General features: G+C 44.2%; 2 protein-coding genes and 1 pseudogene across 2 annotated transcripts in view; 2 read left to right on the top strand and 1 right to left on the bottom strand.

Moving 5' to 3' along the window:
- The window catches only part of Fut10 (fucosyltransferase 10), a 64,097-nt gene extending 57,242 nt beyond the window's left edge, over window positions 1-6,855 (bottom strand). The window contains exon 1 of the mRNA XM_051169713.1: window positions 6,638-6,855. The gene's annotated coding sequence lies outside the window, so the exon portion shown is untranslated. The remainder of the gene's footprint in view (window positions 1-6,637) is intronic.
- Window positions 5,915-9,037, top strand: LOC127209832 (60S ribosomal protein L9-like; annotated as a pseudogene).
- A 7,235-nt stretch (window positions 9,038-16,272) lies between these two features.
- On the top strand, window positions 16,273-24,217 carry Mak16 (MAK16 homolog). Its single transcript, XM_051169626.1, has 10 exons — window positions 16,273-16,363; window positions 18,299-18,348; window positions 18,426-18,535; window positions 18,619-18,683; window positions 18,859-19,010; window positions 19,900-19,954; window positions 21,653-21,727; window positions 23,188-23,298; window positions 23,806-23,871; window positions 24,041-24,217. Exons 1-10 carry the CDS (start codon window positions 16,349-16,351, stop codon window positions 24,215-24,217), a joined length of 876 nt encoding a protein of 291 aa, XP_051025583.1. The 5' UTR covers window positions 16,273-16,348.
- The last annotated feature ends 248 nt before the right edge of the window (window positions 24,218-24,465 follow it).

The following is a 24,465-nucleotide window of genomic DNA, read 5'->3' as shown; positions in this document are numbered from 1 at the left end:
GGAAAGAAATGGCTCTTTTGCAACAGACCATTGGGGGTGGTGGTGGCGGGAAGTAGTACCAAACCAATCAAAATGCACAGTTGTGGAGCTTAGTCAGCCACAACTGTTACATCCACGACACAACTCCTGCACCTAAGGCTCAGGATCTTTGCAGAAGAGGGAGCCAAAAGAAGGTTAAGAGCCAGAAAAACGGGAGGTTAGCTGTGAGATTGTGAGCCTTAGAAATATAAGACGCTATGCCCGTGAAGTCTCACCAACATGCCTGCCCCAACACGACCTGAACAAAGACAACACTAACAGACATGCCAACATGGAAGGGGAATTTTCAGGGGCCCTCATCCTAGAAAAAGAACTACAGGCAAGAAAGTAATGCTAGGAACAGGAGGAATAGTCCTTCCCACGGTAGGGCCCGCAAATTAGTTATACGATTCCAAGTGGTCAGCCCTATACATGCTAGTAACTATATACAGACTGAGCAGGTTATATATATATTTAGGAATGTGTGTGTGTGTGTGTGTGTGTGTGCGTGTGCACATATATGTGTGTAACAGCAATTTTACTAGGAGGCCATGAATTTGAGCGCGAGCAAGCAGGTACATGGGAGGGATTGGAAGAATAAAAGGAGGGAGAGAAATTCTGTAATTATATTAATCTCAAAGAACAACCAGCCCTGTCTAGAACAGCTGTCAGCTGGTGGGTCAAAGAGTAAAGGAACAAAGGGCTCTAAGAACCTCAAAAGCAGTCTGCAGGGGTCTACACAGTGCACATTAATAGCGATTAACTACATAAGAATGTGCAGCCTGCATTTTGAATTCCAGTTTCAGGTTCTGTCATTCAAACATAATATAGACTTGAGAAAGTGACTAAGTATTTCTAATCCTCAGTGCCTTCTCTGTGAGGAATAAACTTCATCCTTTCCCTCACATGACAGGAAGATTATTAAACTTTCATTTTATGTGCAAAAGTAATTTACTATAGCCATAATTAATATGATCCCAGATTAGGTAGTAAAATATTATCATCTTAGAAGCAAATAAAACTACACCATTTTCAAGCCAGCAAGATGGGTCAGTGGGCAGCATCACTAATGCAGACCTCCGACCTATGTCCAATCCCCTGGAGCCCATTGTGAAAGGCAAGAAACCACTTCTGGAAAGCTGTCTTCTCACTTTTACATGCAATCACTGGCACACACAGCTACATTCACCCCACACCAAGCACACATACAATAACATAAATCACTATAAGTAAAATGAAGACCCTATCACTTTCCAAAGAGTTTTTAATCTATCTCATTCAATCTTCTTACTTTGAAAACTAACATAAGGTATTATTAATAATTCTAGTTATTACAAAAGTGAAACTAAGCCTTACTAAATTTAAGCAATTGGCCCGGGATCTTATTTTTAGAAATATGCCTAGAAATCAGGTCATCGGATTCCAAGATCATTAGAAAGGAGAGAGACACCAAAAACAGTGGCAGCCACTGAGAGGGCAGAAAAAGTCAAGAGGAAAGGCGAACAGAAGCTGAAGAGAGATTCGGAAGCTGGCATGAGATATTTTTATAGCTAATATTGGCTCAGGATAGTTGCAGGATTTTTTTTTTTTCAATTTTCATGCAGTCATATCTACTGCCAAAAGAAAAAAAAGAAGAAGAAGACAAGAGTCCAAATTTACTAGCACGTAAAGAACAGCAAGTTAGATCACTGCTAAAGCCAGGGATGTAGTAAGGAGTCAAGAACGGGCTGTGACTAAATATTCTCCACCTAAAAGCAGGTCCCATAGCTGAATGGCATGCTGTAGCATCCTGTCAGGCCTCGGGGTACATGTGCAGTAGTGGCAGTCAATCTATCCCATGCTAGTAATTAGCCAGGAGCATGTCATCAAGTCACAAGTCCTCCACCTGGGGAGGGCAGATGGCCACACAGAGAGCACCATGAAGGCCTCAAGCTCCAATGTAATGGCACTCCAAAAGGGAGGCTCCCCCCTGTTCCTGTTTCACCATTGCCTACAGGGTGAACGTCGGAGTCCTTCAGGACAATGCCCCATATTATTTTCCAGGACACAGAAATGTATCTGCTCCCAGGGTGTGGTATGTAACATCTGAAATGCACTCTGGCTTACCCAAGTACTGACTAATGCATTGCACGGCTGGTGTCCACTATCCACGGCTGCCCATCCGCTCTGCAGAAAGGGTCTGGATGAATGGAGCGTCTATAAGTACTCTTCTACCAAAACCAGCAGGAAAATAATTCCAGTTTTTTCTTCTACAGAAAGTAAGGCTAAGTATCTCAAAGAAGATTCACAGGCTGTGGGTACTATGTTTCAGATTTTAGCAATGGAACCAAGGAATGACTTCCTTCAGGGCCCTGATGGGGGTGATAAGCCAGCCGGAGGACAGGCTTGACACAGTGAGTTGTCTAACTTTGAAATTGCTCCTTTGCTTGTGCCTGTAACAAAGTGTGTGACAAAGGCAACTTGAGGGGGAATTCCGTGCGGTTCACAGCGTGAAGGGACACCGCACAGCCGGGAAGGCACAGGGACAGCTGTGTGACCCGGCTGCTCGTTACTATGCCAGCAGTCAGGAAACAGATGACTGCTACTGCTCAACTCACTTCCGCCCGTTTGTCCAGCACACAGGATGATGTGCTGTCCTCACTCAGAGCACGTCTTCCCTTTTCAACTAAACCTTTCTGGAAACATCCTCGGAGACATTGCCAGAGTCATGCTTCCAGGACTCTGACATCACAAATCCTGAGGATCACATTCTCCTCCCCTTCCCTCTCCCCATTGTCAGGATGGAAGTGAGGCCGAAGACAAACAGCTCTGAAATGACTCTTCAGATTGGGTCTCTATTAACAACTGGGGAGTCCATAGCAATTGTCTTTATTGGGCTAACCATAACACCAGGGAGGAGTTTTGGAAGAATCTATCCAACCTAAATTATTCGCCATAATGCTTAATTTCTCAAGTAGACTTGGTTTTCTCAGAGACATTGTCATCTCATACTGCAGAAATCTCCAGTTCACGCCTTCAGCTGTGGCTGTCCTTAGGAAGAAATGACATGGTAGGCTGGCAGGAATGTCTCGTGTCTTCAAGTATTTGTTACTGCCTCCTTTCAAGCATTGCCACATCAAGACTCTCCGTTTAGCCCTACAGTGGCTGCTGTCAAAGCCCCGAAACTGGTGTTCTTCCTACTCCCAGCCACGGCTTGGTTTGGATTCTCCATTCAGCTAACTATAAACTGATGTCCTGAAAATGAAAACTGATTGAAGTCTTCCCATGCCTTCCCAAAGATTCCAAATGTCAGCTTAAAAGAGGCTCAGGTATGGGGCTGTAGCTCAGTAGGACACATGCCTACCAGACACGAGGCCACTCCATGCCCAACATTGAAAAGGAATCGCAGATGTGTGCCCCACTGTGTGTCTCTAGCTTCTTTCCATCGTCTCTTCCTCGAGGTCCCTGTTCCTGCTGCTCCCAAAATGGAACCTGCCTGTTCTGCACTGCTGAGCCAGCTGTGAACACCAGTGCCTCTGTCGCTGCCCTAGACATCCCCCAAGACTTTGAGCTAAGAGTAATGCTGGGAACTGAACTAGAGGCTTCAAATATACTAACTGGGTTAATAATCTGCCACCGAGCTACATGACTAGCCCAATTTTCATTTTTGTTTGGTTTGGTTTTGTGTTCTTTGGGTGGTGGTTGATTTGTTAGTTTATTTTTGAGACAAACTTTCTCTGTGTAGCCCTGGCTGTCCTGGAACTCACTCTGTAAACCTGGCTGACCTCAAACTCAAAAACCCTCCTGTCTTTGCCTCCTGAGTGTGGGGATTAAAGCAGCGAGCGACCATGCCTAGCTCCATGTTCCCTGGCTCCATGTTCCCTGGCTCCATGTTCCCTGGCTCCATGTTCCCTGGCTCCATGTTCCCTGGCTCCATGTTCCCTGGCTCCATGTTCCCTGGCTCCATGTTCCCTTGCTCCATGCTCCTTTTTAGTAATTCAGCATCATTTCTTCCTGAAAACGAAGATTTTACATAGCTCTTTAAAAAACTTATTTAGAAAGCATGTACACCAAAATAAATGTATTTAAATTTTCAAAAGCCCATTTCAGGATTTTATATACATACATATATATTCATATAATATATTATATAATTAATATTATACAATGTATTATATAATATATTTTATATATTCATTAATTCTTATCACTGTAACCTAAATAAAAAACAAACAAAAATGACAGAAGTAACTTAGGGTGGAAGAATTTATTTTTGCTTTCCACTTCAAAGAGTTTCCCTTCACCATGGTAGGAAAGGCATGATGGACAAAATAGCTTCATCCATGGTGGTAGGGGCGCCAGGTGGTGGGCGTTCCCACAAACCAGCAACCGTAGCTAATATCACCTTCAAAGCATATCCCTAGCCCAGTCAACACCTTCTGCCACCAGGCCCCACCTTCTAAAGGCTCCACAACCTCCCAAAGCAGTGCCAGCAGCTGGGGACCAAGTGTGCAAACAGGAGCCTGTGGGAGAGGATGCCTGGTGTAGGATGATGAGAGTGAGTAAGATGCTAGGGTTCTTAGGACCATCAACTCTACATATGTATAAACATACTTAAATATAGGCTGGGAAGGTTGTTGGACTAGGCCAGATTTATGCATACATGAGTCACAAATCTCTTCCTTTATGCCCTAAGGACGGGTTTCTGAGCACTGTTTATAAGCAAAAAAAAAACTTGAAAACGGCTTTATTTTTGTCCTTGAAGAATGCAAGAGGAGCAGAAACGCAGCAACAACGGAAGCTTTGATTCACTGCTAGACACTGCCATCTAGCAGGAAGCCAGCAGAGGAGTTACTACGATCTCAGAATTTTAACACACCTCACTGGCCATTTGATGCACTGCCTTTGGCTCAGAGGAGAGTGACAGGTTTTGGTTTTCTATTTTGTTTTCTTTTCTTTTCTAAGACAGAGTCTGGCAACATAGCCTAGGCTGGCCTTTAAATCTCTTCCTCTTGCCTTGGCCTCCAGAGTGAGTGTTAGATATACAGTTTTGCATGGGGCTGGGGTGGGGGGGGGGGTGGGGGGGGGGGGGGGGGGGAGGGGGGCGCAGAGGACCATGACTGCTTGGGATGGTGAAGGAGAAGGCTTATAGTAGATATGAGGGAGAGCATAGCCCGAGGCAGGGCCATGTGGGAGAGTCTAGCGTGGACAGGCCCGGCAGACTGGAACAGGCCATGTGAGAAGAGGGGGAGGAAAGAGAAAGGGAGAGACCCATGAGACCAGCAAGCCAAAACAGCAAAAAATGGGCTACAGCCAAAATGTCTGAGTTATATACGGAAGAGCAACCCAGAAGCTGGAGAAGTTTAAGGTATGGGGCTGGGTTTGCCGGCCAAGAGGACCCTGTAACAGCAGGAACTGAGGGATGATGGGAGTTCGCGTGAAGACCAGCCTCAACCTTGATTTGTTAATAGGCACCTCAGTTAGCCATCTGTCCGGATTTGAGACCTAACAGCCTTAGAGTGGTATGCACAGCTTGGAAAGCATCTGAGAGACAGTTCTAACAGTGAGACTGGACGCTGTCTAAATTGGTAGCTGGAAACTTCAGTGTTCAAACACCTGGGCTGCTTGCCCAATGTAGAACCCAATTCAGGCCCTACAGGAAAGAAACCCCACCGGGGAGTAGGGTGGGGCAAAGAGAAGCAAGATTCTAGTTTGTAGTGTGACATCTCTAGCAAGCCCAAGAGGGGTCTTGGGCATGTGAGGAGTGGTGCCCCTCATCTGAAAGAAGGAAGGCTACCTATGAAGACATTGAGGTCCTGAGCATCAGCTTATTCAAAATTGACCCTATCCAGGTTGCATGCACTGCACAACACAAAGTCCTTTCACTCATCAACTGTTCTACCAGCTGTTTCAGGGCATGGAGTCTGCGTTTTGGAGGTAATCTGTACGAGCTGTTATGTTAAGAAAAAGTCATTTTGTGTAAGATTTGCTAGCAATTAACGAGTCATGGAAGAAATCCCCATCAAATGTCATTAAAAATCACAAGCTCTGTATCTTATGATACGAAATGAGTCTTACACTGAGTGCCCTAGGTGGGTACAAAAACCCCTAGGAAATAACTTGTGTACGGATAATGAAAGCCTGCTCTTGCGGAGGCTCTTCCAAAGTATTTTCTAAATGCACAAAGTATCCACCTCAGGAAAGTCAAAACTGCTACTTCCTAGGCACAAGTTCTATCAACAAGTGTTTCTAAGGGTGTGTGCAAGTGCCAGCAGCACTTCTCAACACAGCAGGGCCCCGAGACTTTTGCCTGGGGCCTTCGAAAGGAAAATGAGCTGCGGTCCCAGCTCCGGGCTAAATCATGCCCTAGGGATATCGTGATCCTGCTCCCGGCTCGCTGATCCTAGCCTCCGGGCTCACCAGCTCCCAGATGAGCTCTCAGCGGCCAGATCAGCTTGCGCCCCAGCTTCTGGATCCAGAAAACGGCTCCCCGGGTTTTTAGGATCCCCCAACAGACGTGAGTGCTTTACCAGGGCCCAGCAAACTGTCTTCTCTTAGACCCCGCGTCCGCAAGGAGCGGAGTTGCCCTTCAGCTAGCTCCAGCAGGCGCCCTAGTTTTCACCCGCAGAAGACGACTCACCTTAGGCCTCTGGGCATCAAAACAAGTCCGCATCACAGTATTTCAAGCAGCCCGGTGGGGGTGCAGGCAGCAATACCCTCTCCCCCTAAGTCTTCACTTTCTATTTACGCGCCTGAGCTCTCGCGGAGACCCGGAGAAGGCTCACTGGAATGGCAGGCGCAGCTCCCGGATCATCCCGCCGCAGTCAGCCCGTGAGATCCAGGATCCATGTTTTCATGGATATGGTGTTTAAAAGGTAGCAGTCCCGGACCGCCCCTCACTGGTGCGCCTCAGAGAAGTTTGCTCTGGAATGCATCAGGTCCTGGAAATTCTGGGAAGTTCTCTATTAAAACCCTCTCTTGAAAGGAAGGTTCCTGATGTCCTTAAGTCGTGGGAAACTGCTCTCACTCTTTAGTAAGACTGAAACATAAGTCAATGTCCAATTATGTTAAATCCAAGGCTCCCAGCAGGAGGTGGTTGTGGTCTTAAATTCACGTGTGTGGGTGCCACAATTTCTAGTTGCCCAAGGTGCTGGGAGCTGGGATACTTTGGTGACTAACTCAGCCCTCACTAATAAGATCTGACCCCTTATGAAAAGATAGGGGCTCCCACTTCCGAACACTATCACTGTACACCTTCAAAACACAACAGCCAGCTAGGCACTGTGGCACACACCTTTAATCCCAGCACTTGGAGGCAGAGGCAGGTGGGTTACTCTGAGTTCGAGGCCAACCTGGTCTACAAAGCTACTTCAGGACAGCCAAGATAACACAGAGACACCCTGTCTTTAAAAAACAACACACACACACACACACACATACACACACACACACACACACACACACACCAGGGATGCTACACTTGGCTAATTGAAAGAAACAAGCATCTGAAGTAATCTGCTGCAGCTGCTGCTGGTGGTGGTGGTGGTGGCTTTTCGAGATACGGTTTCTCTGTGTAGCCCTGGCCTTGAACACAGAGATCCTCCTGCCTCTGCTTCCAGAGTGCTGGGATTAAAGGCATGTGCCACCATCCCCAGCTAATAAATATTTTTTTTTAAGTGAGCTGGTTGCTTTTTTGTCTTTGTTTGTTTTCAACTTGGCACACACTAGAGTCAGTTGAAAGGAAGAGCCTTAAATTGGCCTGTAAACAGGTATGGGGGGGGGCACATTTTCTTGATTAATGATTGCTTTAGAAGGGCCCAATCCACCATGGAAGGTGCCACCCCTGCACATAGGCCTGGGAGTTATAAGCCGAGTATCTGAGCACACACCTTTAAGCCCAACACTCCAGAGGCAGAGGCCAGCTTGGTCTACAGAGTGAGTTCCAGGACAACCAAGGCTACATAAAAAGCCTGTCTGAAAAAAAAACAAAACAAAACAAACAAAAGGCATCTGAAGAGCAGGCCAGTAAACAGCACTCCTCCATGATCAATTACTGTCTCAAACTTCTGCCCTGACTTCACTTCACAATGAAATATAAATTGTAAACCATTTCTTCCCCAAGTTGCTTTTGGTCACAGTGCTTTATCCCAACAACAGAAAGCAAACTAGGACAAAAAGAAAGAAAATTGTGACAACCTGTAGACTGTTGCTGGTGCTTCCTGTAGTTGTTAAGCATGTGGTAAAACTATCCCTTGTAGGGGTCTTTTATGCCTTAGATGACAGGCAGAATGGTAACTGTGTGCCATCCTACCTTTTAGCGGCATCTTGGAGGGTGGGGGGAGCTTACAGATAGAAGAAATAGAAAAGAAGTATCAAAATATATCAGATTGTAAAATAAATCTAGCCTCTTCTCCAGGATCTCCTGCTAGAAAAAGAGCCACACAGCTCTCTGCCCTGTCTACTGAGAAGACCATTCTCAACAGACAGACTGTGGACATCCCGGAAAATGTCGCCATCACTATGAAGGGGTGCACAGTCCTTGTGAAGGGCCCGGGGGGAACTCTGTGGAGGGACTTCAATCACATCAGGCTACAGCTGAGTCTTGTTGGAAAGAAAAAAGAAGAGTCTCCGTGTTGACAAATGGCGTAAGAGGAAGGACCTGGCCACTGTCAGAACCCTCTGCAGGCACACTCAGAACATGATCAAGGGTGTCACACTGGCCTGCCCTTACAAGACGAGGTCTGTGTAGGCTTGTTTCCCTGTCAATGTCTTCATTCAGGGGAGTGGGTCTTCGGTTGAAACCTGAAATTTCTTGGGTGAAAAATCCATCTACAGGATTCGGATGAGGACAGGTGTTGCTTGTTCTGTCTCTCAAGGCCAAAAGGATGAATTAATCCTGGAAGGAAAGGATATTGAACTTGGTTCAAATTCAGCTGCTCCTCTTCAGCAAGCCACAACAGTTAAAAACAAGGATATCGGAAAGTTTTGGGATGGTGTCTGTGTGTCTGAAAGGGGAACAGTGCAGCAGGCTTATGAGTAAGATGAAGTTTTCCCAGTTCCACAAACAAGATCCTGAATTATTTGAGTGTCTTTGGAAATAATAAAAGACTTATATTGGTGGGAGAAAAAAAGAGCCACACAGTGAGGTTGGAAGAGCCTCCATTACATGGAAGGTCTTTTCCACTAAACAGAAAGCCAGTAAGGATGATAAACATGTCTCTCCTACCTCAAAGCTGCTGACAAGCCCAAGGTAATCAACCACAAATCTAGAGACAGAATGTTGTTTGGAGAAAAAAAAAAGCATATATCCAGCCTTTGCCCAATGGAGTAGAAACTGAACAGGGTGCTCACCGTGTTTTTAAAGTTTCATATAGTGAAAATTGCACCCAGCTTGGATTTAAAGGAACTGAAATTATTCACACTGAAGACAAAGAGCAAGCACTGGGCAGTGGTTTCCCACGCCTTTAATCCCACTGTCTGGGGCAGAGGCAGGTGGATCTCTGAATTTGAGGCCAGCCAGGTCTACAGAGCAAGTTCCAGGACAGGCAGGCCTACTTAGAAAAACCCTGTCTCAGAAAAACAAAAAGAGAAAAAGAGAGCAACAAAGTCGGGGGTGGGGGTGAAGGGGAGGAGAGGGGAGAGGAAGGAGGAGGGGAGGCAGAATTTAAGAAGTAACAGGAAAATCATGAGAAGGAAGAGTGTTTCCCAGGGTCACACCCAGAAGGTTGATTGACAGGCAAGCAGCGAGTTTGAGCTTGCTTAGAAAGCAAAACAGAGTCCCACTGAGGGGACACAGCTGCTGCCCTGAGTGGAGGGAGTTGGCCTCGTTTGTCGGCGGGATTCAACAATTGCTAAGGACCAAGGACTGGTGGGGGATGGTACTATGATTGTTGGCTCCTGCACAAATAAAAATCGATTATCCCCAGAACTCAGCTCTCACTCTCTTCATAAGATACCACATTTCAGCCAGGCGTGGCGGTGCATGCCTTTAATCCCAGCACTCGGGAGGCAGAGGCAGGAGGATCCCTATGAGTTCAAGGCCAGCCTGGTCTACAAAGCCAGTTCAAGACAGGCAAGGCTACACAGAGAGACCCTGTCTCGGAAAATCAAAAAAAAAAAAAAAAAAAAAGACACTACATTTTTCCAAACATAAAGGATCCTCACGCACTGCCCCAGCCCTGAAAGGGAAAGTGGGCACAAGCCTCCATCCCTAACCCAGAAGATAACCACTCACAAAGGAAAAATTCATCTTCTCCAGCTGAGTCTCATGGTTTACACAAACCACATTTAGTGGCAGGCCCATGCCTACAGTAGATGGTCAAAACATGGAATTTTGGGAGGTTTTGGTCTCACAATGCTTAGTCTGTTTGTTTGTTTGTTTGTTTGTTTGTTTGTTTTTGGGGGGGTTGTTGTTTTTGTTTTGTTTTGTTTTACCTTACAACGCTTTTGCTTATAAATGATGGTTTCTGATTTTAATTTATGAGTTTTCTGTGTGTGCAAATATGTGTGTCTCAGTGTCTGTATGTGTTTCTTGTGCTCTTTTTTTGTTTGGTTGGTTTTGGTTTTTTTGAGACAGGGTTTCTCTGTGTAGCCTTGGCTGTCCTGGACTCTCTTTGTAGACCAGGCTGGCCCCTAACTCATAAAGATCTGCCTGCCTCTGCCTCCGGAGTGCTGAGATTACAGGCATGCGCCACTGGGCCCAGATTTCTTGTGCTTTTCTTTGAGCTCTTTTTTTCCTGTGTGTTCATTTTGTCCCATTCTAGTTTGTTTATTATTTTTATTTTACTTATCATCATCATCATCACCCCACCATCATCAAATATTGTTACTTTAGATGCCTGTTTGTATGAGAGAGGAGGGGCTCTGTACGGAATCTGGGAGGAGTTGGGGGAGAGGAAACCATAAGCAGAGTATGTTCTATGAAAAACCTATATTCAGGGGCTGGAGAGATGGCTCAGCAGTTAAGAGCACTGGCTGTTCTTCCAGAGGTCCTGAGTTCAATTCCCAGGAACCTATAATGAGAACTGGACCTTCTTCTGGTGTGCAGGTGTATATGCAGTCAGGATACTGTATACATAATGAATAATTAATTTTTAAACAAACAAACAAAAAGAAAAATCTATTTTCAATTTTTAAAAATATCAAAATAGATGAACAGAACATAGTATTCACATATAATTTTTTAAAAAATGGAATACACCAGGCATGGTGGTACATGCCTTTAATCCCAGGGAGGCAGAGGCAGGTGGATCACTATGAGTTTGAGGCCAGCCTGGTCTACAAAGTGAGTCCAGGACAGCCAAGGCTAACACAGTGAAACCCTGTCTGGGATTTAAAAAAAAAAAAAAAGATGGAATACTCTGTCGTCTCACCTTGTAGCCTGGGCTGGCCTTAAACCCACTGTCCTTCTCAAAAGGACCTTAAACTATGGCAATCCTCCTGCCTCAGTCTTAAAGTCCTGAACTTGCAGCTTTTCTTTCTTTTTTTTTTTTTTTAAGATTTATTTATCATGTATATAGTCCTCCCTGCATGTGCACCCACACGCCAGAAGAGGGCACCAGATCTCATTATAAATGATTGTGAGGCACCATGTAGTTCCTAGAAATTGAACTCAGGACCTTTGAGAAAGCCCCTAGTGCTCTTAACTTCTGAGCCATCTCTCCAGCCCATGCAGCTTTTATTTATATGTTTGAAGTGTTGGTTGAAAGTCTAAGCCTTTAACAGCTGAGCTATCTCTCTATCTTTATTATTCATATTTTAAAAGAGATGAAATTCCAATACATACTACAAAATAAACACTTAAAAAAACACAAAGAAAAAATACTATGTAATTCTATTCATACGAAATTCATAAAATAAAATGTCCTGTTGCATAGAGTCAAAGCAGACTGGAGATGTTTAGTTTAACAGACAGTGTCAGCTTGGGCTGTGAGAAATAAACATTGAACTATACACTTTAAGTGGGTAAAGTGATAAGCCTTCTATATGTTGTATCACAATGAAAAATGTCTTAAAATTTAGCCCTCGGTGTTCAAAGATGAACTGTCCCTTATTTGTCAGTACCCACTACATAATGGCGATGACACAAAGACTTTGATGGAACTCGGTTTTGTGTAAGTGTAGCTATGTGTATTTCCTATAGATTTTCATAATTTAAATTGCATTTGCCTCCATTACTTTTAACACTTTTGGAGAACTGTCATAAATAGGGGAAAAGAAAAAGAAGAGGAGGAGGAGGAAGAAGAAGAAGGAGAAGAAGAAGAAGAAGAAGAAGAAGCTCTCCTCATATTTCCATGTCCTTGGGCTTTCTGTCTCCTTTCTTAATGCTATGCCAGAAAGATTCAAGCACTTGAACTCAATTTACTGCAGATTATTATTTTGCCAAAAAATGAGGAAACCATCCTGGTAATAGATTGTTCCAGCAACCTTGCCAGGACATAGACTTAAATCAAGAAAGAGTGTTCTGGTGCCCAAACATTGTGTCATCCAGGTTTTCTGTTTCTATTCTTTTCCCACAGACCCAGAACCTAGTGTCCTAAGCATGGCCACCTGCCTGCCTGTGCACATTAAGCAGATCCTTCCATTTCCTACCTGAGCAGAGCCACGCTTCACCATCTGCTAAGCCGACCTCTGTCTGTGACTGTCTTCCTAGAGTCGGTGAGTGGCTGCGGATGAGGACCTGGAGAAGAACAAGCAAGCGTCACTGCCAGGCATGACCTAGGAGAAGTCGTCAGGGCCTCCTAGCAGGGTTCAGTCAGACCCCTGAACAGGAAAAACATGTTCAGTGACTCACCATTTCCAAAGCTGCCTCAGCTCTTCAGACCTGAAAGTTCTCCTAGCAGGACCCCAGCTTTGGAAGAGGACGCCTGCTTTGAAATTTCATCCTATCCCCTTCATAACCGTGACTGGAAGGCTTGATTTTCAAGACAATTTCCCTTGCAAGAGATGCAAGAGATGTTCCTGTCAACATTGCCATGGAGACCTTCTCAAGTCCCACTGTGTTTGAGTTGCTACTTAGCCCAACTCACCCTGTCATTTCCTTTTTTCAAGACTTCCAGAGCAATTCACAAGGCCAGCGATTTCTCCATTCCTTCTGCTGAATTACCACCATCTTGTTCGAATCCCACAGTTACCATGTGACTTGGAGCTTCTCCTTCTACCTGTGCTTTGTCCCTGTCCTTCACAGAGGCAGCAGCATCAGAGGAGCTTCCTCTTGCAGTGGATGGGAACACACACAAAGACCCACGATGGACAATATTCAGAGAGTGAGAGACTTTGAAACACACACTCAATTCTTTGTTTTGTTTTTTGAGACAGGGTTTCTCTGTGGAGCCTTGGCTGTCCTAGACTCACATTGTAGACCAGGCTGGCCTCGAACTCACAGGGATCCACTTGCCTTTGTCTTCCGAGTACTGGGATTAAAGGTGTGCCACCGGTCACACACTCAATTCTAAATGGGATTTCTTGGCCAAACCTCTCCCCTCAGAGCTCAGGGATCTATGTAGAAGAGAGAGCAGAAAGTTTATAAGAGCCAGAAGTGACAGATAACTCCAAGGAAACCGTCTTCCAGACACAACTGGGCTGGTTGTCATATGACCTCACAGACACAGGGCCTGCACAGGTGCAAACCAGATATGGGGTCCCACTGCTAAGACGCAGTAGTAGAGAGGGACTCCCACCCCTAGCCAAGAAGCTACCTGGAACCTACATCTGCTGGCAAAGGACAAATTAGTTTTCTCTAGGTACAGTAATCAAATTTTGGGGTAGGCCCCATGCCCAGCAGGAGTTGGCCAACATAAAACAAACTCAATGATATTTTCATAGATTTTAGGACCCATTTTGCTTCCTTTGGCCATTTATTTTGTCTCGTTGATCTTTTATGTATACAGTGTTCTGTCTGCATGTACAGAGGGTGCTAGGTCTTATTACAGATAGTTGTGAGCCACCATGTGGTTGCTGGGAATTGAACTCAGGACCTTTGGAAGAGCAGCCAGTGCTCTTACCCTCTGAGCCATCTCTCCAGCGTCTCGTTGATCTTTTGCTTGCATATTTCATTTTCTTCTTTGCGTGTTTTGGAGCGGTGGTTTGTGTATATTTCACTGTCTGCTTTTTAACGATAGAGAATGGGCATTCGTGGATTTGGGTGGTGGGAGGGAGAAAGGATCTGGGAGGTGTTGGGGGAGGGGAAAATGTGATCAGAGGCATTGTATGTAATTTTTTTTCAATTAAAAGTTTTAAAAAGAAAAAATACCCATAGAGAGTAAGGTGACAAAGAAGTGTAAGGCCACATATTATATAGATAAGGCTATTTCTCTGACTTCATTTCACATACCTCTCCGTTCATACCGTCTCTACGCATACCTGTGTAGGCTCTTTCCCCAGTTACTTGCACAGGCCACTCTCCACTTCTTGCCACATCAATGTTAAATTTACCTCCTGAGAGAGGCTTTAATTTAAGGCCTTATTCAAAACAGCCTTCCCACCACTCCTCAACCTTGTCCTATTCTGCTTTCCTCACTCAGCATGTTTGTGTTTGTTCATTCTGTCCGTTTGCTCAATCGGCATCTTAAGTTTTCTGACCGCAAGACTGAAAAAGGCTATACTTTCAAAATTCAGACCCTGTCTCAAAAAAAAACAAAAAACAAAAAAACCTCCAAAAAATCAGCCTATTAAACATATATAATGAATAATATAACATATAACGCATATAAGATAGAAATTCATGCATTATGAAAAATATGCAGAGGCAGAGACAGGTCAATCTCTGTGAGTTCAAGGATAGCCTGGTCTACAAAGTGAGTTTGAGGACAGCCAGGGCTACACAGAGAAACCCTGTCTCAGAAAAAAAAAAAAAAAAAAAAGGAAGAAAGGTAGGAAGGAAAGAAGGGGAAAAAAGAAGTATTTGCATGCTTCCTTGGAATTTTAAAGTATCCTTGTGGACAGCGTTTACAAAAATATACTTTTCTCTTTCTTAAAACTCATAAGCTCTTGAAGAATGCCTAAAAGACTGTCGGAGAATGCTATCAAAGCGAGAGATCAAGCATAGAAAATCAAACTGTCAATTGAAGAGGACTCTTAGCCCTGCTATTTCAAAACCACTCCACAGCTGGGTGAAGGCTGTCAGCCAGGCTTTGAAAGCACCTCTAGTGAATTCAAGGCCTCTCATCCAAGATTTCTCTGAGATAAACCTGGAGAAATATAAGTGGAAAATACTCAGGGCCACTTTCCTGAGAAACGAAGCTCTTGGTAGCATCTTTGTCTCACCTTCCACTCTTCCTCTCTTTGCTCCAAGTAGTATACCTGAATTTCTTTCTTTCTTTCTTTTTCTCCCCCCCCCCCCTTTTTTTTTTTTTTTGGTTTTTCAAGACCTGGTTTCTCTGTGTAGCCTTGGCTGTGCTGGAATCGCTCTGTAGACCAGCCTGGCCTCGAACTCACAGCGATCCCCCTACCTCTGCCTCCCAAGTGCTTATACCTGAATTTCAAAGCAAATGTTCTTCCAGTGTTGTCACTGGAATCCTTCCATCACCAACCCAGGACAGACTCAGGTCCTTCTTAAAGACAAGGGGGGAAAGTAAGTATTATTCTTTTCATTTCAAATACAGAGCGAGCAGGGCGTGGTGGTGCATGCCTTTAATCCCAGCCCTCGGGAGGCAGAGGCAGGTGGATCTTTGTGAGTTCAACGACAGCCTGTTCTACAAAGCGAGTCCAGGACAGCCAAGGCTACACAGAGAAACCCTGCCTCGAAAAACAAAACAAAACAAAATAAAGTGCGAGTCCAGGGCAGCTAAGGCTACACAGAGAAACTCTGTCTCGGAAAAAAAAAAAAAAATGCTGCAGTGTGTATTTCAAAGTGAGAATGGAGATGGCTGTTAGAGAAATTTTCGCAAGTTGCTAAGAGTTGACACCTTCAATCCACACAGGCTAGCGGCCACAACCCAGAAGTGGGACTGTATTAGCATTAAGTCTCCGCGCGTGCACATGGGGGCCTCGGGAGCGTGTCTTGAGTTAGAGAGGACGAAGGAGCCAGGGTTCTTAGAGGTTTGGGGCGAGTCCACATAAGTAGCCAGCGCGGCCAGTCACGGCGGGAGACCCTAGGGACGAGCACTCCAGAGAGAGAAAGACACACAGCAAGCAGAATGCGCTACGGCAAAGGAAGCAGGAGGCTAGCACGCCCCGAACCAGGCGAACGCCGGAGCGCGCACGCTCAGTCCGCCAGGAGACGTCACAGGCTTCCGCGAGATTGGGACTTTCTCGCGATAGGTTAGACCAGGCTTTCCGGAAGTAGCTCTCCGGAAGGAGCGTGTCTGCTTTTCTGATCCTGCCTAACGCGGCGTGCTGACCCGCCGGCACCATGCAGTCGGACGATGTGAGTTCCCATCTGTTGCTCTGGCTCCCCGGGGTTTGTTGCAGCATTTCCCTCACTTAGGACTCAGACCTGCATACTCAGCTGGTCCGTTTGTCTCCTGTTTTCTTGGATTGTGAGGCTTCAAGAACCAGGATTTCGAAAGTGGGTTCCCACTCGAGTTTATTATATCAGCGTCCCAGTGTGGTTAAGAGGCCAGGACACCCCAACTTCAAGCCCACCGGATCGGCTTATTTAGTGCCTAGTGCTTAGCAGTAAATAAATGTCCTTGTGCCAATTGCCATCTGAAGGGCAATTGTCCCAGGACTTGGAAAGAGGGAAAGATGCGAAGTGTAAAATTCATGTTTAAGGATCCTGCCGACACATGAACGGTACTTTTCGGTCTACTTTTCCTGTGTTAGGCTTTTCTTTACCTTGCTCTTCAGTGTGCCCCAGTCGTAATTTCGGAAGTATCCTACGAGTTTTAAGTACTTAGCAGTTCAACAATGTGTAGGCACTGTGGTTAACGAGTCAAGACAAAAGCAAAACACCCTTCTGCTCTCGTGAGAACTCTGGGGATGGAGAATAAACAGACAAGCGTTTGCATGGTAAATGGTTCTACAAAAGAGGAGTAATGGAAAAAAGAGTGGTGAAGAGAAACTACCGTAGATAGGCCTGTCAGACATTGGAATAAAGACCAAAAAATTGGGAAGGGGCCAGCCACTTAAGGTAGGCATGGTAAAAGTACAAAGACTGGAGGAGGGAAGGGAGGGATTGAGAGGGCAGCGATGGGGTGTGTTAAAGGAATCGAGGCTGAGAAAGGGCAAGCTCCGGTACATCTTGGAAGGAAATGTTTTTAGTTTGTTTTTCCCACAGTGGGAACTGGGGGAGAATGTTGTGTTCTTTTAGAGGAATGTGGGACTGAGTTGCATTCGGGCATGGTATTATTGGGACCCTTTTAGAGATGGCCAAGTGTGCAGCTGGATGCACAGACAAATCAGGTGCCCAGGAAAGAGGTCGGACTAAATGATGTTTAAAAGCCACAAGCCACTTTCCCGTTTCATTTCTTCTTGTTTCCTACCTCACCCTATTAAATCTCCAACATGTATTTTAGTCCTGACCCTTCTTCATTGTTTTCCTGTAATTGCTCTAGAGTCTTTCTCAGTTCTCAAGGCAGTCCATCTAAAGATTTGTATGCTCTCATACACCCATATATGGCTTTTAAAGTGACTGCCTCATTTATATACTTTCCACATAACTAGGTACAGTGTTTAAGGACTGTACTTTTATCCAAAAAACACCTGAGAGTTTATGAAGTCAGAGCTTAGAGATGCCAGTGCTTCTGCTTTAGAATAAAGAACACATTAATTAGTAAGAGGTGGTGAAAGGTAGTAAAGTTGTGGGATGTATATCTAAGGATCTAGTACTCTGCAGCCTTTAACAGTGGCTAATGAACACCTGTGAAAAGGGAAAGTTCCAAGGTATATGTGATAGGACTCATGTGTTAAAACTATACACAAGGCATACTACAGACGTTAGAATGTATGCATGTAAACAATTCTGGGGAAATAGTTACCAACTATTAGTGAAATCCTGTTGTTGAGAAATAGGGTATGGTTATCACATTTGCATAGTTGAGTTTTTATTTCATTTTTAAAAACAAGAATACATGTTACCATGTAAAGGAAACAGGTCAAGCTTATTAAAAGACGACTGCTTCTTTTCATTCTGTAAGACCCTGTCCTCTTTTGAGGCACTACAGCCCTGTGCTGCGCCATGGTCCTCATCTTCTGTGATGGGATTTTGGTGGTGCTGGAGACTAAGGTGAGGGCTTGCTTTGCATGTGCTGGGCAAGAATTCACCCATGGAGCGCCATTTGCAGCCAGAGAGCACTTTCTCGTTTCATATTAAACAGCATCTTTGGGGCTAGAGCAAAAAGGCTTTTACTTTGTCTTGCAGGTTATCTGGAATACTCTAGGAAATAGACAGTTTTGTTCTTTCAAAATAAGGTGAGTATATTGTAGCCTAGATTTAAATGCATTTAGTTGCCCACTTGGTTCTAAACATTTCTTTCCTTGCATCCTAGAACCAAGACTCAGGGCTTTTGCAGAAATGAATATAGTCTGACTGGGCTGTGTAATCGGTCATCCTGCCCTCTGGCAAATAGTCAGTATGCTACCATCAAAGAAGAGAAAGGTATGAAAGCTCCAGCACACTTTATGAGAGGATGTTCCTAGTCTTTCTGTCAATAATAATAATGCTATTTAACTTGTCTGCAGGACAGTGCTACCTGTACATGAAGGTCATAGAGCGAGCAGCTTTCCCTCGCCGCCTCTGGGAACGGGTAAGACTCTGAGAAAACTGCAGTGACCATTGGTCAAAAGCAAAACCACCACGTTTCCTTCTTCCTTGGGCATCTCTAGACTTTGAAGCCATCCTCATTAGGCACATAGGTACTAACAACGGAAAGCTAACATGATTTACCCTTCTCCTTCAAGTTTCCCTTTTCTGTTCCACAGGTCCGGCTTAGTAAAAACTATGAGAAAGCACTGGAACAAATAGATGAAAATTTAATTTACTGGCCCCGTTTCATTCGACACAAATGTAAGCAGAGATTTACCAAGATAACCCAGTACCTGATTCGAATTAGAAAGCTTACACTGAAGCGACAGTAAGTACTGGGCTCATTCCTTTATTCACTCTGTCTGTTTTCTAAACATGTTACAGTGTTTTCTATTGAATTCAACTGTGACTAGTGTTTTTAATAGGCCAAGAAAACACATTGGGTTAGAAAGATATGTCCAGTGGTTTTGTAGGACTTTAAAGTAGAATATATGATAACCCTGCCTACTTGGAAATTTTTCTGTGCAGGTTCCTGAGAAAATCTGAAGTTAAAGATTTTGAAATGGTGTTAAAATGTGGTTAGCAGGAGTATGAACTACACTTTGAGTAATTGAAGGCTACTTTAATGGTGTGGAGCCCACAGGCCTAATAGAATAGCTTCTTAAGGAGTCTGAGGATGAAGGCATTTTCATTGAGATTGGCAGAGAACGATAAAGATCCTCTGAACTTTTTTCAGAAAAATTCCAGGGTTTGTTTGTTTTGTTTTGTTTTTGTTTTTTAGTTCATTGAAGCATTACTCTTACTGTAATGAACATGAGCAAAACAAAAATGACCACATTAATATACATGCCAAGGGGGCTCAGTGGTTAACATCATTAGCTGCTCTTCCAGAGGTTCTGAGTTCAAGTCCCAGCAACCACCACAGTTAGATAGATAGATAGATTGATTGATTGATTTTAAGAGTCCCACCTGGGTTCCTGACTTTTCATACCATTAAACTGTAGGAAAGTATGTGTGTGCGATCATGCACATGCGCACATGCAGATCAAACCTAGAGCCTTGCATGTGTTGGGTCAATGTTCCATCACTGAGCTAAACTAGCTCTGAATATCTAGAAGGTATGTACTATATGGAGCTGAGTTACACAAAATCAATTCTAATTTCTTCATCTTTAAGATGCACCTGAATTTTCTAATAATGTATTTGATTTCTGCTAGGAAGAAACTTGTTCCTTTGAGTAAAAAAGTTGAACGACGGGAAAAACGAAGAGAGGTAACATACTGTTCTGATATTTACAAAGTGTCTATATTTTCATGTGAGAAAGGAGTTTTGTGCTTGAGATTCATAATAATGAGTCACTAATGGCATAGTTTTATCTCCAATGATAGGTGATCTCTTTCGTATCTTCAGATTATTATGGTTTTCACTGAAGGCTAAAATTAGATACTGTGGGGTGTTTGGGGTGTAATAGAAAGAAAGTACCTTAGACAACTCTGTGTCTAAAATTCTTCACGTCAAACATTTCATATTTTAGATTTTTGACATTGCCTGTCTCATACATTATATTACCTTCAGCAGTTTAGACAATGTCTTAAGTAGCCTTATGGCTATTTGGTTATATTATTTAGTAATTTAAGGATTTGATTGTGAGATTGTTGGTTTAAAGAAAAAAAAAAGCTGGACATACTTTGGTCTCAGATTAAGCAACTCTGAAGTAAACCGGGTGATTGTGTACTAAAGGATGGTGATGGTGATGTGCAAGAAGATGGCTGCTCCAGAATCTTGCTTTTGTCCAGAGGGTAGAGTAGTCTGTCTGTCCATCTTACGATGCTTGAGTGAGTTGAGCTGAGCTTCATTAGTCTTTAACACCTACACTTGAGAATCAGCTGTTCCTGACAAGTTCCAGTTTGCATTTAATGTCTCAGATTTATCATTTCATTGGTATACAAATAGCATCTTGCTGTATGACCTCAGCTGGCCTTCTATGATCCCTCTTCCTCAGCATCCCAGCGTGCAGAAATGCTGGAGATTCCATTCATCATGAATTTTTGGTGGTGGTGGTGGTGGTTGGTTTTGCGAGACAGGGTTTCTCTGTGTAGCCTTGGATGTCCTGGACTCACTTTATAGACTAGGCTGGCCTCAAACTTAGAGAGATCTGTCTGCCTCGCAGTGCTGGGATTATAGGTGTGCGCCACCACCGTCTACTCATTGTGAATTTTTATTCTTCACTAATTATGTACCTGTTTTTGTCCAAGTCCAGCTAATGAGTTTCCATATTCCCTAATCAAGCAGGTATCCATGCAGACATTTCAGAATAAGTACACTTTTCCATGTGAACTAAGAGGCCTCCTCTTCTCACCTAAAGTATTTTGTGCAGTTCTTTATCCTCTTATATTTATTTAGTATGTATGCAGTACACATATGCATGGATGGCATAGCATGCACTCGAAGTCTTGGGTGACAGTCCTCAGGCTCTTCCTGCTTTTTGTTTGAGAGAAGATTTTTTTAGTGACACTTGTCCTCTGTAGGCCAGGACCTTTCCCTCTCGTTTCCAGGGACCCATCTATCTCTGCCTCCTCTTGCTATTAGCATCATTACAAATGTGAGCCGTTGTGCCTGGTTTTCTGCATAGGTTCTGGAAGTCCAGACTCAGGTCCTCATATTTGCAAGTCAAGCATTTCACCAGCTGGGCCATCTCCCTCAGCACATCTGATGTTCTTAAATGTATGTAAGTTGATAGTATATCAGGGGCTCATTGGAAATTCAGAATGCTATTGCTCAGGCTGTAAGAGAAGGTTCCCAAGAGGCTTTGTGGGAGAGAAAAAAGAAATGTATCTCGTTAGGCAAAAGCCTCAGTGGAAGCAAGTAGGACATAAGCACATCACACTGTTAGTAAAAATTGGCAATTCCATTTGTACAGGCTAGAAAATGAATCCTAATGGAATATTGGATTTGCTCTTTTTATTATAGGAAAAAGCATTAATAGCTGCCCAGCTGGACAATGCCATTGAGAAGGAATTATTGGAGCGACTGAAACAAGATACGGTGAGAAAGCTAGGAGTTGCGGGACAAGTGTTTTCTTAAGTAGTAGAACATGCTAGGAAATATGGAAAATGCATTTATTTTTAAACATGTCACAAATAGCCTTCCCACCCTAATTTGTAAGTAGAATAAAACATGTAGGTCTATATTCCTGATGAGACTTTCCCCATTTACCCTTATTGTCAGCTGATGTTTCTAAGCTCATCAGTTCTGTATAAAAACATCATAAAGTCCCTTTTTTGGGGGAGGGGGGGTTTCGGGTCAGGGTTTCTCTGTGTAGCCTTGGCTGTCCTGGACTCGCTTTGTAGACCAGGCTGGCCTGGAACTCACAGTGATCCGCCTGCCTCTGCCTCCTGAGTGCTGGGATTAAAGGCATGCGCACCACCGCCCAGCCTTTTGTTTGTTTGTCCAGATAGGTTTCTCTGTGTAGCTTGGGCCTGTCTCTGCCTCTCCGAGTGCTGGGATTACAGGTGTGCACCACCACACCTGGCTGGGTGTGGGGTTATAGACAAAGAAGGAGACAGGGTTTATGGTGTACAGTGGACCAAGGGGACAGGTCTAGCCAGTCTCGGTAGCAGTGTCTCTAGTGGGAACATCTTTCAGCCATAAATAGTAGGGGAGGCTGATCTATGATTAACATTTTTTGCACACACTGTCAACACTTGCACTCAGACCAGAGGATGGCTTTGCCATCCCTCTTTGAGCCTCACCCTGGGAAGAAGGCCTTTCCATTCCTTCATGGGTTTGAGGCTCCGGGGTCCCTGGCATGGCTGTGCCACGCCAACAGTAAACATTCACTCAGCACTCCACTCACTGTGGCACCTCCTCTACTCCCTGTAGTTTTCTTTTGTTGGTTTGAGGCCATATGTAATGATATCCCAGACTGGTCCTGGATTCACTATGTAGCAAAAGATGAGTCTGAATTCTTGGTCCTCCAACCTCCCGTGTGCTGGATTTATCACCATGCCAGGTGTATGTGATGTTGGGGGTTGGACCCGGGAACTCATGTGCTAGACAAGTACCAAATGAGCTCCACTCCCAGTCCCCATGCCTAGAGGTTTTGCTACTTTGTATTTCTTTAACCTATTAAGTCTCTTTTTTTCAAAAACATCACTATTGCTTCTGTGCCTTTTGGCAAATATCACTTAGCCAAAGATAAGAAGGTGATTAAAATGTGTTATTTCTCCTTCTAAGCCAAGTTAGATATGTTGCAATTCATGTGGTTTCATAAACAAATAAGTTTGAAATGGCTTGTTTCTCTCCTCCTGAGAAGCTATCTTTTTAATACCAACCACTGATTGATAACTGTCAAAAACATACTGTAGCTACGCTGGAAAAGCATATGGGAATATTGTTCCTCACGGTTTTCTTACTAGGGGTAAATAATATGCTTGTAGAACAGAGGAGCTTTGAAAAGCGTGATGCGTCAGCATAGCTGAAGGTGGTCTATGTTTGTTCTTCAGTATGGAGACATCTACAATTTCCCCATCCATGCCTTTGACAAGGCCCTAGAGAAACAGGAAGCAGAGAGTGACTCTGAAGATGAAGAAGAAGATGAGGAGGAAGATGAAGAGGTGAGTATGCTTTGTCTTGTTTTTGCTTTTCGAGACAGGGTTTTTCCATGTAGACTTGGCTGTCCTGGAACTCACACTCTGTAGACCAGGCTGGCCTCGAACTCAGTGATCCACCTGCCTCTGCCTCCCAAGTGCTGGGATTAAAGGCGTGTGCCACCACCGCCCGGCCCCAGTTTGTCTTGTTTTGAAGCACAGTAGCCTGCAGATGACATGTTCTCTTATAATTCCCAGGCAGCATTATCTCTGTCCTATCCCCCCCCCCCTTTGTATCATATGATGATTAACTTTGGTTTAGCAGGGCTCTGGCAAAAAACTTTGTTGACTTTTACGTCCCTAATTTTTCTTTTTGATTTCTAAATGTTGAATTTCAGAGTAGAAGACTTTAGTGGCTGAGTATGTAGGCTGAATCACTTATTAAAAGAAGTAAAACCAGATGTCTAAAGTGGACCTTCATTGTCTTTTTCTCTAACCCACTGTTTTTTGTTGTTGTTGTTTCTGTTTTTTTAGGATGTAGGAAAAAGAGAGTTTGTAGAAGATGATGAGGTAGATGAGAGTGACCTGAGTGACTTTGAGGTGAGCTCTGTGACAGAGAATGTCTTGGGGCCTGCAGCAAAAGGGGGCACGGCGAGGGGATTTGAACACAGTGAGCAGATGAACGCTGTGGTGTGTACTGACTGAACTGGGTGAGCAGTTTGGGAAAACCTGGCACTTTTCCTATCTGACCTCTGTCTCTACATATTAGGATATGGATAAGTTGAATGCTGACACTGATGAAGAACAGGATGAATCCTCCAGTGAAGAAGAAGTTAAGGCCAAGCACAAAGGCAAAGCACCCCTGAAAGGACCTTTGCGGAAAAAACGGGCCTATGTGGAAATAGAGTATGAGACAGAGCCCACGGCCAAAGCCAAAACCACATGAGTTCCCATGACATTTTTTCTGAAAGTCAACACTTCCAACTGTGTTCTTTGTGTTATATTTCATACAGTATTTATATTGTTTATATTTATGTCACTTCAGTGGAGCAAAAACTCTGGAGTGAGTGGGAAAGAGCCTTAGATTGTAAGAAGTATTTTTGTAACACGTGCTGGAACATCCAAGGAGCCTATGGATGAGTTCCTGGAGCTGGAATGACACTGTCTGTAAATATTTCCAGCCCCCCCCCCCTC

This window comes from Acomys russatus, chromosome 27 (assembly GCF_903995435.1).
Source record: "Acomys russatus chromosome 27, mAcoRus1.1, whole genome shotgun sequence".
Taxonomy (NCBI): domain Eukaryota; kingdom Metazoa; phylum Chordata; class Mammalia; order Rodentia; family Muridae; genus Acomys; species Acomys russatus.
Note: the sequence above shows the minus strand (reverse complement) of the source record. Positions and strands in the feature narration are given on the sequence as shown.